This window comes from Cyprinodon tularosa, unplaced genomic scaffold, assembly GCF_016077235.1.
Source record: "Cyprinodon tularosa strain WSP-4 unplaced genomic scaffold, ASM1607723v1 ctg120, whole genome shotgun sequence".
NCBI classification, from domain to species: domain Eukaryota; kingdom Metazoa; phylum Chordata; class Actinopteri; order Cyprinodontiformes; family Cyprinodontidae; genus Cyprinodon; species Cyprinodon tularosa.
In genome coordinates, this window is record NW_024038004.1 from 3,060,061 (window position 1) to 3,073,674 (window position 13,614).

Below are 13,614 nucleotides of genomic sequence, written 5' to 3' on the forward strand. Positions count from 1 at the left end.
AGTACTGCAATATAAAAAAAAAAATCATAATTACGTTTTAAGTGTATTGCTGCTGCACATCGTTAAAATTAATAAAACCATTCTAAAAACTACTAAAACACTAACTATCAAGCTAGAAGATAAACATTTGGCAGTGCAGCAAACAGAAGAAAAGAAAAACTCATCCTGTGTCTGTCACACCGCTTTAACCTAATTTTATTACCATGTTTTTTGTTTTCTGATGCTTGATTTTCTATCACCTGCTCCTCTAATTGGAGCATTTGTAACATCTTGGTTTCACCTTCCACTGCGTCAGATTCGCAAAGAGTCATATTCATACAGAGGACGGTTAACTCACTGGTTTAATGAGGATGATAGTTCAGAGCACAAAAAATCATTTCAACACATGTCAATATTTTACTGAAATAAACTAGTTAATTACTTGCTTGACATTTTCTTTCCAAACCCTGAAAATCAGTTGGATAATTTTTATCTGACAGCAATTATGTCCACCTGGTTGCACATGGATGAAGAGGAACCTTATTTCTGCAAATGCCAGATTAATTTATGAACCTGCAGGTTGCCTTTTCAAAGAATCAGTTTCTTTCACTGTGTGAAATAAGTTCAAGGATGAAGTTCATTTCTACAATCTAAACGGTTCTTTATGAATGATAAATGGGATGGATTTCTCTGACCTTTTGACTGAACAGCCAGAGTCATGTAGTGGGCAGAGTAGTGCTTCTTCCAGAAGGCACGCAGCCGCTTGTACACATTGATCTTCTTCTTCTTCGGCTCCTGCTTCAACGTTTCCGCATTACCTAGATTTATGACGAGTTAAAGAGCAATTAAGTATAGTTTTGGAACAGCAAAGATGCAATGCAGTGATATAAGCTAGAAACTTGGCTCTTTACTCGCCACACCTGTTTGTTATTGCTGTAGGTTCTCCAAGGAGGCCCAGTGTGTATTAAGTGTCCCAGTGGTGGTTTTTCCAAACTTACCCCAGCAGAACTTGCCCATAGGGTGTCCAGGTTTAGCTAGACTGCCGAAAAGCATCTCCTTCCTGTGGGAGTCGGACGGCTTAGCCAGCTGGTACTCTGACAGGAAAAAAAGAAAAACAAAAGGAGAAATAGACAAGGGATTTAAAAAAAAAAAAAAAAAAAAAAAAAAAAAAAAAAAAACAATGAATGGAGTGTAAAACAGCTACGTGTGCAACTGCGACATATATAACCTCAAATGGATGAGGAGCAGTTTATCATCAGAACAGATGTTCACAATTTATGGGAACAAAGCAGTGACACACACCGCTGTCAACGGCCTCCACCTCCCTGTCGATGGCGTCTCGGATCATCAGGGGGCAGATAAAGAACTGTGCCCACCTAAGAACAAGAAACACCACAAAGACTTTATATTAGGAAGACATACAAACAATAAAACATGTTGACATCTAATGAAATATGTCCGTTAATGCATATATGCTTCTCACCACCCATAAATCATTATGAGGGCAGGTTACATCAAATCTGTAAATACTGACATACTAGGAGAAAAAGGGCTGGGTAATAATTCATTATCAACATAAACTGCAATATGATTGCATTGATCAATGGTTAAAGTGACATTAAAAAACATTTCCAGTATTTCGATATGCTCTGCTGTCTCTGGTTATGTTTGTCACTGACTGATGTTACGGGCACAGGCAATTCGCGCTGTTGTGGATTTTTTATTTATCAAAGAGCGCGAGACCACCACTCAAACAACAGGGAAAGATCGATCTTTGTCGTTGCAAATTTATTCAAAGCCATAAAGCGTTTGAAGGCTACTGCTCTAAGAGGCAAAAAGCATTGAAGGAAAGTGTGCACACTATTTTATACATCACAGAGGAAGGGGAAGCTGTAAGCCGTTTCTGGTCTAAACCAGTATGTTATCAACATTCCTCCTTAGCTCGCCAAAGCATAGAACTAGGTAGTGAATCTTCTCTGACTCTAACTACTTAAACACAGTCGGTAGAGAAAGACTGTAAAAAGATGCTAATGAGCAGCATGCACATCCTCTAAAGACAAGATATGGATGATGCAAAATCAGATATAAATAATCATATATATTTCATGGACCTAGGATAATAACATTTAAAAGTTTGTAAAGGGTTCTATTTTTCAGCCTTCTTGACAGTTTTCCGGAGGCCTAAACATTGTTTATATCAATATATCGAGTTGACCAAAATGCAGAAAAAACATTGTTTTGAACGTATCGGCCATTTAATAAATCACATCCACAAAGCATACAGAAATCCACTTCTCTGTAGAGATAAACTGATCCAATATTAATATCGGTATTGGTCCTAATTAGAGATGCACTGATTTAATTTTTTTTATTAATTTGATACCAATAAATGGGCTGAAAGTATTGGCTAATAACAGTTATTGATCCGAAACCACTGTTAAAGGAATGAATCGTGTAGCTTAAATGTAAGTGAGGGTATCAGGATTTATCTACAAGTAAAGTGCACATTTGTATCAAAAAGAAAGAAATAACACTTCCTTGTACAGTTCTCTGTAAACATATTTTAAAATGTAATACACAGGAAAATATAGCAGCTGCGTGAAACTCGCTATAACTGAACTGCTGTGTATGATATTAATAATCACTGGATTAGAACGATGGATCGACGTCATTCATCAGATATCCGATCCAACTAATGAGTCGATATTTTAGCATAGAGCCATAGAGCCCATTGTATTTAGTCTATTACTATAATGAATTCAGGTTACGTTAAAAATCTCTAACAGCACAAAGGTTAACGTCGTCATTTGCATCTGTTTTAATTCAATAAAAAGTCAATTTGAAACCTGATGGTGCGTTCGCACCGAATGTAAATGTACGACAAAGCGACTGATTTACATGTTATCCCTACTGTATGTAGTGGTGCATTCAAGTGTAAAGTGATGCAAAGGAATTTGAAAGTCTGACCTTTTTAGACAAATTAATAATAATAATAATAATAATAATAATAATAGAACTTTATTATTCTCAGTCTCACATCGGAGAAATTCACCTCTGTTTTTAACCCATCCCCTTGGGGAGCAGTGGGTTGCCATTGTGCGGCGCCTGGGGAGCAGTGTGGGGTTAAGGGTAGGGATGCAGGATGTTGGGATTTTGGCCGATATCCGATATGCCGATATTTTAAAACTCATGTAGCCGATACCGATACCGATGTTAAAGCTGGACAAAAATAAGTAGTCATTGAAAATAGCAGTTCTGTTATCCATTTCCGACACTTTGAAAAATAATATACTCAAATATATTTTCATATGCTGATATCAAATAGATTTTTAAAAACGCGGTATCGATCTATTTTACTTTCAAAATCTCGTGAAATTTCATCGTTCTGTTACAAACTCTCGTGATATTTTGCAAATTCTTGTGAGATTTTGTTAGTAAAATAGATCGATACCGCGTCAATATATCAATTCAATTCAATTCAATTCAGTTTATTTATATAGCGCCAAATTCACAACACATGTCATCTCAAGGCACTTTACAGTTCAACCAGATCATACAGTCAAATTGATACAAAGTTTTCTATCTAAGGAAAACCAGTTGATTGCATTGACTCATTGACTCAAATACAATCCCCCACACTAAGCATGCTTGTAGCGACAGTGGAGAGGAAAAACTCCCTTTTAACAGGAAGAAACCTCCAGCAGAACCAGGCTCAGTGTGAGCGGCCATCTGCTGAGGCCGACTGGGGTTCAAGGAGACAGAAGCAGAGATACAAAAAGCAGCTGTAAAAGGCGGCCCCGTCCAGGAAACACACAGCCAGGCAGACGAGCTCCAAGGCAGCTCCCATGCCAGAGGACGAAGAGAGCACATCCACTCAGTCACGGTCAGAGAAACAGGACCACACTGGAAAACAGGCCGATCTCCAACATCTATTAACAAGGGTGTTGATAGAAGCAGCACAGCTGATGTTTTTTTTCCAGGATGACGTCACAGCCAAACAGGAACAGACGAGGCAAAGCTACTCTGAGGAAAAGCAGAGAGAGCAGAAGGTTAGAGATTGAACTAACAGATTCTGCAGAATAGGAGAACAGAGAGAGAATGAAGCAGAATGATGAAATGGGGGTCCCTATGTCCTCCAAAAGTCTAAGCCTATAGCAGCATAACTATAGAGATAGCTCAGGATAACCTGAGCCACCCTAACTATAAGCTTTATCAAAAATGAAAGTTTTAAGCCTAGCCTTAAAAGTAGACAGGGTGTCTGCCTCACGGACTAAAACTGGTAGTTGGTTCCACAGGAGAGGAGCCTGATAACTAAAAGATCTGCCTCCCATTCTACTTTTAGAAATTCTAGGAACCACTAGTAAACCTGCAGATTGAGAGCGAAGTGCTCTGTTAGGAACATAAGGAACAATCAGATCTCTGATATAAGATGGAGCTTGGCCATTTAAGGCTTTATATGTGAGAAGGAGGATTTTAAATTCTATTCTTGATTTAACAGGAAGCCAATGAAGAGAAGCCAGGATAGGAGAGATATGATCTCTCTTTTTTATTTTCATTAGAACTCTGGCTGCAGCATTTTGGATCAGCTGAAGGCTTTTAACTACAGTTTGTGGACTTCCTGATAGTAAAGAATTACAATAGTCCAGCCTTGAAGTAACAAATGCATGGACTAGTTTCTCAGCATCACCCCTGGACAGGATATTTCTAATTTTTGCAATGTTCCTCAGATGAAAGAAGGAAATTCTAGAAACCTCTTTGATATGGGATTTAAATGACAGGTCCTGATCAAAAATAACACCAAGATTTTTTACTTTATTATCTGAAATCAGTTTAATCCCATCCAAATGAAGTGACTGGCTAATCAGTTTCTTTTTCAGAGACTCTGGTCCAAAGACTATAACTTCTGTTTTGTCTGCATTCAGAAGCAGAAAGTTGAGAGTCATCCAGGTTTTTATGTCTTCAAGACATGTCTGTAATCTATGTAATGGGTTAGCTTCATCTGGATTTATAGACAGATATAGCTGGGTATCATCAGCATAACAGTGGAAATTAATCCCATGCTGTCTAATAATTCTACCAATTGGGAGCATGTATAAAGTAAAGAGAATTGGTCCTAGCACTGATCCCTGTGGTACTCCACAGGTAACCTTTGAGCGTGTTGAAGATCTATCATTAACATGAACAAACTGAATTCGATCAGATAGATAAGATTTAAACCAGTCTAGTGCTGTTCCTTTAATTCCAACAAAATATTCAAGTCTTTCTAAAAGAATATTATGGTCAACTGTATCAAATGCAGCACTAAGATCCAACAGGACGAGCACAGATACAAGTCCATTATCTGAGGCCATGAGAATATCATTAGTGACTTTCACCAGAGCTGTTTCAGTGCTATGATGAGCTCTAAAGCCAGACTGAAACTCTTCAAAAAGTTCATTATGGTGGAAGTGATCGCAAACTTGTTTGGCAACTACTTTCTCAAGAATTTTGGATAAGAAAGGAAGATTGGATATAGGTCTATAATTGACCAAGTCATCTGGGTCAAGAGACGGTTTCTTAAGCAGAGGTTTAATTACAGCAATCTTAAAAGCTTTAGGTACATATCCCTGTAACAGAGATAGATTAATCACATCTAAAATGGAGGAGGAGATCAAAGGGAATATCAACATATAAAAATATGGCAAAATTTTGTGAATTTTCGGGGGATTTCGTAGTATAACGATGACATATAGCAATATTTCATTAGTAAAAGAGATTGATATGGTGTTTTTAAATGGCAATATATCAGCTTATGAAGATATTGTGATATTTTAATGTATCAATATTTTTTTCCCTCGTCTTTAGAAGTTAAGTCTGTAAAAAAGAAGTTTTTGAGGAAGAAGAAGAAGTAGTATTTTTTTTTTTTTTTTAGACTTTAGAAACTCAGCAGCTGATCAAATATCGGGTTAAATATCGGTGGGGTGGCCGATGTCCGATATTCAGTTTTAAGGCCGATACCGATAAGGTGCCGATTATATCGTGCATTCCTAGTTAAGGGTCTTCATTAGTGAGCCAGAGTGCAGGCTGTGGGGATCGAACCGGATACTTGCAACCTTCTCAGAGCACAAGTGCACTGCTCTAACCACTAGGCCACCACCTCCAAACAGAGATTGGATGTGGTTGTGATGTAGGGGGAAGAACCGCAGCAAAGGAGAAGCTCTTTTGTTTTTAATGAAATGGTAGTAATGCCAGATGATAGTACGGCGGGAAGCAACTGTGATCCAGATTTTTCAAACTGGGAGCATCTCTGGAGGATCTGATACCCAGGGATGCCAGCACCATTTCTTGGTTTTCCAGATCAAATAGCACTGTGAGTCACTCAGTAAAATCCAAGTCAGCCATGATGAGCTGAAACCAGCAAGCAAACAGAAGCTGACAGCAGCTCCTTCTAAACGATCACATGGCAAAGCAAAAAAAAAAAACTGGCCTCATTTGCCATGTGAATTATTTTCGAGATGTAAAGTGAGCAACAGCAAACCAATGACACTGGAAATGTGCTGGAATCGCCCTCGGTGTAAACACACCATTGCAGTTTTAAAGTTTTGTTTACAGGAGGAAATTTGCCTGTTAACACGATTTTATGTGTTCTGACACTAATCTAAAGTTGCATCTAAGCAAACAGAGTCTGTATCAGGATCTGTAAATATTGAAATCTGAGTAACGTAATCGGATCAAGAAGGGAAAAACAAGTGGATGGTTGCATCCCAACTTTGATTAACTAAAACTTAAATGACCTGTTTCAGCTTTTTTATTTATAACTGCTGGGATCTCAAATATTTTTCAGTCTACAATGAGTGCAGAGAAGCTACACATCTTCCTTAATATGGTGCATTTAAAGACTACGCTTTATTTTTTATCATTTTAGTTAATATATACAGCCCTCTTCCTGCAGACGCCCTGTCCAGGCAATGGAAAAGCTCTCACTGATGAAAATGGCGACATATTTGCTGCACCATTCACAGCTGAGTGCAGAAGAACCAGACACAGTGTAAACTGGAAACAAACACTCCTGAAGTAACTAAGTTGGTGCTGTAGGACATCATCTCTTCTTTGCTATGAGTAAACACAGACATCTGCTTCAAATCAGGTCTATAACAGTTGCCCATTTCTATAACAGTTGGATGGGTTCTACATATGTGGAATCAATTTAACAGGAACTTGGTTTATTACTGAATATCAAAGGCTTTTTTTTATCTTGGTGACTTCTTCTCGACTTCTTCTCTTGTCACAGTTCCTTTGCCATCCATTAAGTATTTCCAAGAGCCTGGAGTGACTTTCCTTAGCTTTTAAAGCAATGCCATTTCAAAGTAATCACATTATTGTTGTATTAGTCTGATTCCTCTGTTCTGTAATTGCTTCTGGACTCTGCTTTGGCGATGGGTGGAAAAGCATCTCTTTAAATCACTGAAGCAGCAATAGTCCTGCAGAAAGAGGACAATCCATCACCAGATGATGGAATTTACTTTTTAAACCAACAGTGTGGACACCCCTAACTAACAGGCGGGGTCAAATTATTATGCATGTCAAATTCAAGATACAAACAGCTTCAGATCATTACACAGAATGAGGTGCCACTCAAAACTTTAAGAGTGAAATAACGTTTCTGAATAAAATAAATAAGAATTTGGTATAATCTGAATGGTTTTCTGATTCTCAGATATAGATCAGATACTCAGATATATGGAAATACGGCTGTTTTTCCAATAACTGCATAGATAAAAATGTTTGGACATTAGAAATGCTGTTTTTTGGTTTGCTGCAACAGTCCTGACAAAGGTAACAATAATTCAATTTAGTCTTACGCTATAATTCTTTTAATATTGCACATATTAATATAAATCTCATGTCCTTTTTTTGTTTTTTTAACTTTGCTCAAATCTACACAATACATACAAGTACATATATGAACGTATGAAAGCATAAACAAATGGATTGTGGTCATAAAAAAAGCCAATTCTTTTGGGGGGTTTTTTTTTTGTATTTCTATATTTAAGTATTTATGTGTGTAATTTCTCCTTTTGTGTATTTATATACTTAATTATTCATCCTGTGCTTCCAGGTGATTCTCCAGTAAACCAGTAGTGCTGAAGACAAATGCTAGAATCACCAACCCCATTAGCATACGGAGACAGAAATCTAGAACAAATAAATGTGAAAATGTAGAAAAAATACAAATAAATTTATGAGGAATAAATAAATATACGAATAAATAAAGTACATATGAATAAATAAATAAATGTATTAATAGATGATGTATAAATAGAAAAATACAAGAGAAATGCCCCAAAGAATTTGTCTTTTTCATGAGCTTATGTATTTATTAATCTATTTAATTATAATTTAATATATATTATATATTTATTTATGTACTCATTTATGCAATCATAAGTGTATTTATTTCTTAATATGAACATTTAGTCATTTTCATTTTTTGTCATTTTTTTGTCCCTTATAAAGTACATATGCAGCTGAATGACAATCAGGACCAAGGCTAAAATCACACTGCAGGTCTAAATGCTCAATTCCAATTTTTTTGTGAGATCCGAATTTTTTTTCTGAGGCTGTTCACATGATTGTCCCAAATCTTGTGTCTATCAGAGGAAGTAACTGGACGATACAGCAGACAATGTAGGAAAAGAGACAGAGGAGAAAGCGAGCCAAGCTATTAATTATGGCTTTCTGTGGAGCAGTGGCAGTGAAATCTCTGAGGAGAAATATGTGGGTGCAGCATCAAAGTTACGGTATGACCCCTCAAGTTTCTTTTGGATTGTGGCATCCGCCAAAATACGAATTAATTCCAAAATGTCCTTGTATTATTGTTGTTGTCCCTGCGCTGTCGGTACTGAATGACATCATCATCGTTCCAATTCCAACATGGGTCCCTTGGCTGTTCAGGCCGCAGTCCGATTCCAAAACATCCGGCCTGTGTCAGATTTAAAACCAGATACAAACGTGGCCGGATCTGATGTGAAAAAAAATCTGATTTCCTGTGACTTGACCTGTTCACACAGCCATGAAAAATTATCACCCGAGTCAGATCAGGGCAAAAAATAAAAAATAAATAAATTGGATTAGGGCCACATTTGTCTTTATTTAAGTTTAAAAATGGGCATATTGCACATTTTTGCGACCTGATGCTATTTCAAGATCTAGATATTGTAAAAGTTCAGGTTGCATGTGTCCTTAACATGTAAGAAAGCCACATATTTAATAATCTTCATCCTCTAGACACAGGTGGCATTGCATCCAATTTGCAAAACATCACTGAAGTCAAGCTAGGAATAATTAGCTTTTTAACAATCATGTTCTCTTTATACAAAGTTTAATTAAATTTAATAAAACGGGTATAAAAACATGTTCTTACAGTGCTAAATGGATATTTTCAATTATGTTTTTTGTCTTTCTCTTTCATGTTTATCCGTCAGTCAAACATTGCCTCTTAACACATTCCCCTCTGAAGGGCGACACGTCAAAAAAAGACCAACACACAAAGAAACAAAGGAAATCTCTCTTTTCCAAACCTGTCAAGAGCTTCTTTGAAGCTTTTTCTCTGGACGTCAAACTGGAAGATGGTCCTCTCGCAGTCGGTGGAGGCATTGTCGCTCCCACCGTGCTTCTTGAGGAAAGCATCAAAGCCGTTTTCTGACGGGTACTTCTCACTGCCCATGAACACCACTAGAAAACAAGGAAATCGGATGGGAGAAGAACAGAAAAGTGACTGCATGTCGACGATTGAATAAATAAGTAAAAAGGCATAAATGAAAAATCCTGGCTGCTTTGAGAAAGAAAGATATGTATTTTATTTATGGTTCCTCTTGTTTTCCTGGACAATGAGCCAAACACAGACAGTCTGACAACGTATTCAGAAAATGATATCTTCGTCTCTCTTTGCATAGCGCTAAATAAAGCTTTGAGCATTTGTTGACAGTTTGGATGACAAACTGTAAAAATAAGCATGAGCTGTCTTTTATGACTAATGACTTAAAAACAATGTTGGCTTATCTCTGCTTATATCAGCCATATAACAGAATGCAATCCAAAAGATGTGTGGCAGTGAGCAACACTAGCTTCTTCAGAATGGAAAATATGCCGCTGTTGCAGAAACGAGCAAGATATTATAGTCATAAACCTTAGTCAATCTATATAATTTGATTAGTAGTAAATTAGTAATACTTATACAAATTATATTATATTTCCTTAATCTGAGTGTAACATTCAGTCCATCATTGCTAATAGAAGGAGAGGGACACATTTAACTAAAGCTAAACTAAATTAATCTGGCCTACGCTTTCCAGGTCGTTACATTAAGGCAACAGAGTTTGTTCGATTCTATTGCGTTTTGTAGATAAAATTTTTATTAGTCATGAGGACCTAATATTTGAAAAATCTGGATTTTCTTTTAACTAATCCACTACTTGGGCTTTCATAGCTCAAAGTGACATCAGTTCATCAATTTCTGGTCAAAGATGTTTCCTCATGACTGATAAACAAGCTCAGAATGTGATAACAGCAGCTGCAAGTTTGTTGTATTTTCCTTGTTTTTTCAATCATTATTATTTTAAAATCTTTTTCCACAACTTGAATTTTGTTGCTCTTTAAATTAAGATCACCTCCCAGAAAGGAGGACTGAAAATAAAGCTAGTTTTTTAAGCAAAAAAGTGAGAAAAAAAAAATATTATTGGATTTAGTACAACAACAAAAAATCAGAGTAGAGTTTTAATCATGTCGCCATGCTCCAGTCTCGGCCTAAATATCTAAGATCCTGGTGCCATTCAACTACTTCTTTACAGCATCGGGTCATCTAGTTGGCCCATAGCATAAGCTGTTATTTAGAGATTGTGATGGCAGAGGTGGGATATCAAGGTCTAGAAGGTAAAAAGCCTGTACAGATGTAATTGAACTTTATTGATCTCAGGTTGGAGAAATTTATCTCTGCATTTAACCCATCCCCTTGGGGAGCAGTGGGATGCCATTGTGTGGCACCCGGGGTTTAGGGTGTGGGGTAGGGGTGTAAATAATAATCGCTTTGTATCGATGCATCGATCCAACCGGCCATTTGGGGACCTGACCACCTCACACCTGCCTTAAAAGCTGGTTCTCTGCCTGCGGTAGCTCATGTGTTCACACACCTGCACGCACTCAGGGTCGATGACAGCATCTGAAGACTTTTATGAGTCTGATGCTTAAGCTGTCGATACTCAATGCCCCCCTTCTCTGGTTTAGGAGGGAACTGCTTGGTCTGCCAAATTATGTTTAAGAATTGCTTTAAATATTCCTGCATCCACATTGTGATGTGGATCTGTACCAACATTTTCGAAAATTGGATTCTTCGTTGGACTGAGGAGCACCTTTGGTAAAAATTTTATTAAAATACGTTAAACTTTTCAAGTTGTCCTGTACAGATGGACAACTCACCAACTTGCCTAAATACATAACCTCCTTGGCACACGTAATGATAATGGTACGGAGCAGCAGTGGCGCAGGAGTTACACAAACACCCATGTGCAGAGGCTGTCTTCGTATTTCCAAAATTAACACACAAAAAAGGCAAAAAGTGTCTAACATAAAACCTAAAATATCATAATTGTAAAATATATTAATGTTTAAAGAGATAAAAGCATACATTAGAAATAGAAAAAAATACATTAGTTGTTGATGCTGTTTGAGTTTTAGTTACGTCTATGAATTATTGAGTTTTTGGAAGTCTTTGTATACCCAGCCAGTAGTTTGGGTCATGAGTCCCCTCTGGTATTATATTGTGGGTCAGAAGCTGAAAATTTTGGAACTACTGGTCTAGGCCACCAAGAGCCCTGAGGAACGAGAGCATTATGTGGCATTCGGACAGAGAGTGACGTGCAATGAGTCCCACATTGGACCAAGAGGTGAACCCTGTGCAGCAGGGCTGGAAACAGCACTGATGGGTCTGCTGTTCATTCACAGCACACTAGACTGCAAAGTAGGCATTGTTTTTCAAATAAATAGATATATGTAAAATCACAGTATTATAATTGTTAATAATTATCCATATTTCTCTGACCAACCACAGGGCTAAATCTGACTGAGTCATAGTCCACACCTAAATCCACCTATTACAAAAATGAAAACATGCTAACTGATCCGTTTCTCTAAGTAAATATTTTTCAAAAAAGAAACTATCAAATAATTTAGCCTCTAGCTGTGCAAAACCGGCGGGGATGCAGAACAACATGCAGCTCTAACAGTAGGAAGAAAGGAATATGTCTAAATTTAAGGAAATGAAACATGTCCCTCTTTCCAGATTCATACCCATCAAATCATTATAAAACATTTAACTGGGTATATCACAAATCTTCAAGTGATAAAAACTTGAACAGAACATGCTAAAGTTAAGCACACCCAATACCTTTGCGAGGTACCATAAGTCCAGTTTACAGCTATGACTAATAAATCCAACATCAGTACTGAAATATTTAACTTTACTTTTCCTAAATATATCAGGTTTTGCATCTGTAAGTACAAATGTTTTCTTGCAGGTGATGAGTTGGATACAAATAAAAGCACCAGGAAATGTGGGTCAAAAAAGCCCCAAAGCTAAATGTAGGCCCTTTGCCCCCCATACTGTGTGACCACAGCCCAAGGAGAGAGTTATTCTAAGACTTGTCAGATACTGTTAGCTGATCTTGAACTTGACGAAACAGAATTACAAGTCCCACTAAACAAAGAGGAACAAAATCTATCTAGAGTCTATCATGATTTAGGATCAGTGGCGACATTAAAAGACGGAGAGTAAAAAGAAGGAACAGACGTTGAGGGCTACTATCTTCTTTTGCCATCTTTCTACAACCACATGTCATGTTCCATTGAGGCTGGGGAACATAGGAAGGAAACCCCTCAGGGGCGAGCATCCAACAAAGAAAAGTTGACATTTAACACAAGGATCTGATGCTGCTTTGCTGTGCCGGCCCTACAGATGTGTTCTAAAAATGGATTATTTGAACTAGATAAGTCTATAATAACATAACAAGCCATTGAAGTAAAGCTATAGGCACAAGGTAATAACTCTCCAGTCTCTGTAGTCATTTGCATGAGCACCAATATGTGTAGTGGAATAAAACTAAAAATGCTTTAAAAGCCGTGACAGCAAAGGATTATGTGACAGGGTTACATTTCCCTTCAAAGAGAAAAGGAAAGGTGAAGCTTTTTTCTCCTTATTTGGAGGAATCAACCAAATCTCATATTAGCCTCATTCAGTAAGGAGTCTCTTTCTGTTACAACAAATCCAAAGCTACTTCAGTTTTAAATGTCCTGATTGATGGTGCAGTTAAAATGTACAGAATCCTCTGTTCTGTTGTACTTTTTACCCACTAAATCAGCCCTCAATTTCTCTGTCTCAGCTGTGTATTAGGGCCATGAAATGAAAAGACTCGACTGGATGTCTCTAGCATTAATTACTCACTGTGCTCCAGAAAGTGAGCGAGGCCGGGGAGGTCGCTGGGGTCGCTGAAGCTGCCCACACCGACACACAGAGCTGCCGCAGACTTTAACCGAAAAAAAAAATCGAATTACCTTTGATTGCTGGGGAAGCAGGATTGTCAAATAGCCACAAACTAGCATTTT

General features: G+C 37.5%; 1 protein-coding gene across 3 annotated transcripts in view; it reads right to left on the reverse strand.

Moving 5' to 3' along the window:
• Positions 1-13,614, reverse strand: part of nrd1a (nardilysin a (N-arginine dibasic convertase)) — a 52,074-nt gene that overhangs the window by 32,536 nt on the left and 5,924 nt on the right. For all 3 annotated transcript variants that reach the window (XM_038273675.1, XM_038273659.1, XM_038273666.1), the window contains 5 exons: positions 13,454-13,535; positions 9,540-9,693; positions 1,282-1,355; positions 978-1,073; positions 675-797 (listed from right to left, as the gene is read on the reverse strand). In XM_038273675.1, the coding sequence (XP_038129603.1) occupies positions 675-797; positions 978-1,073; positions 1,282-1,355; positions 9,540-9,693; positions 13,454-13,535 (529 nt within the window). The remainder of the gene's footprint in view (positions 1-674; positions 798-977; positions 1,074-1,281; positions 1,356-9,539; positions 9,694-13,453; positions 13,536-13,614) is intronic.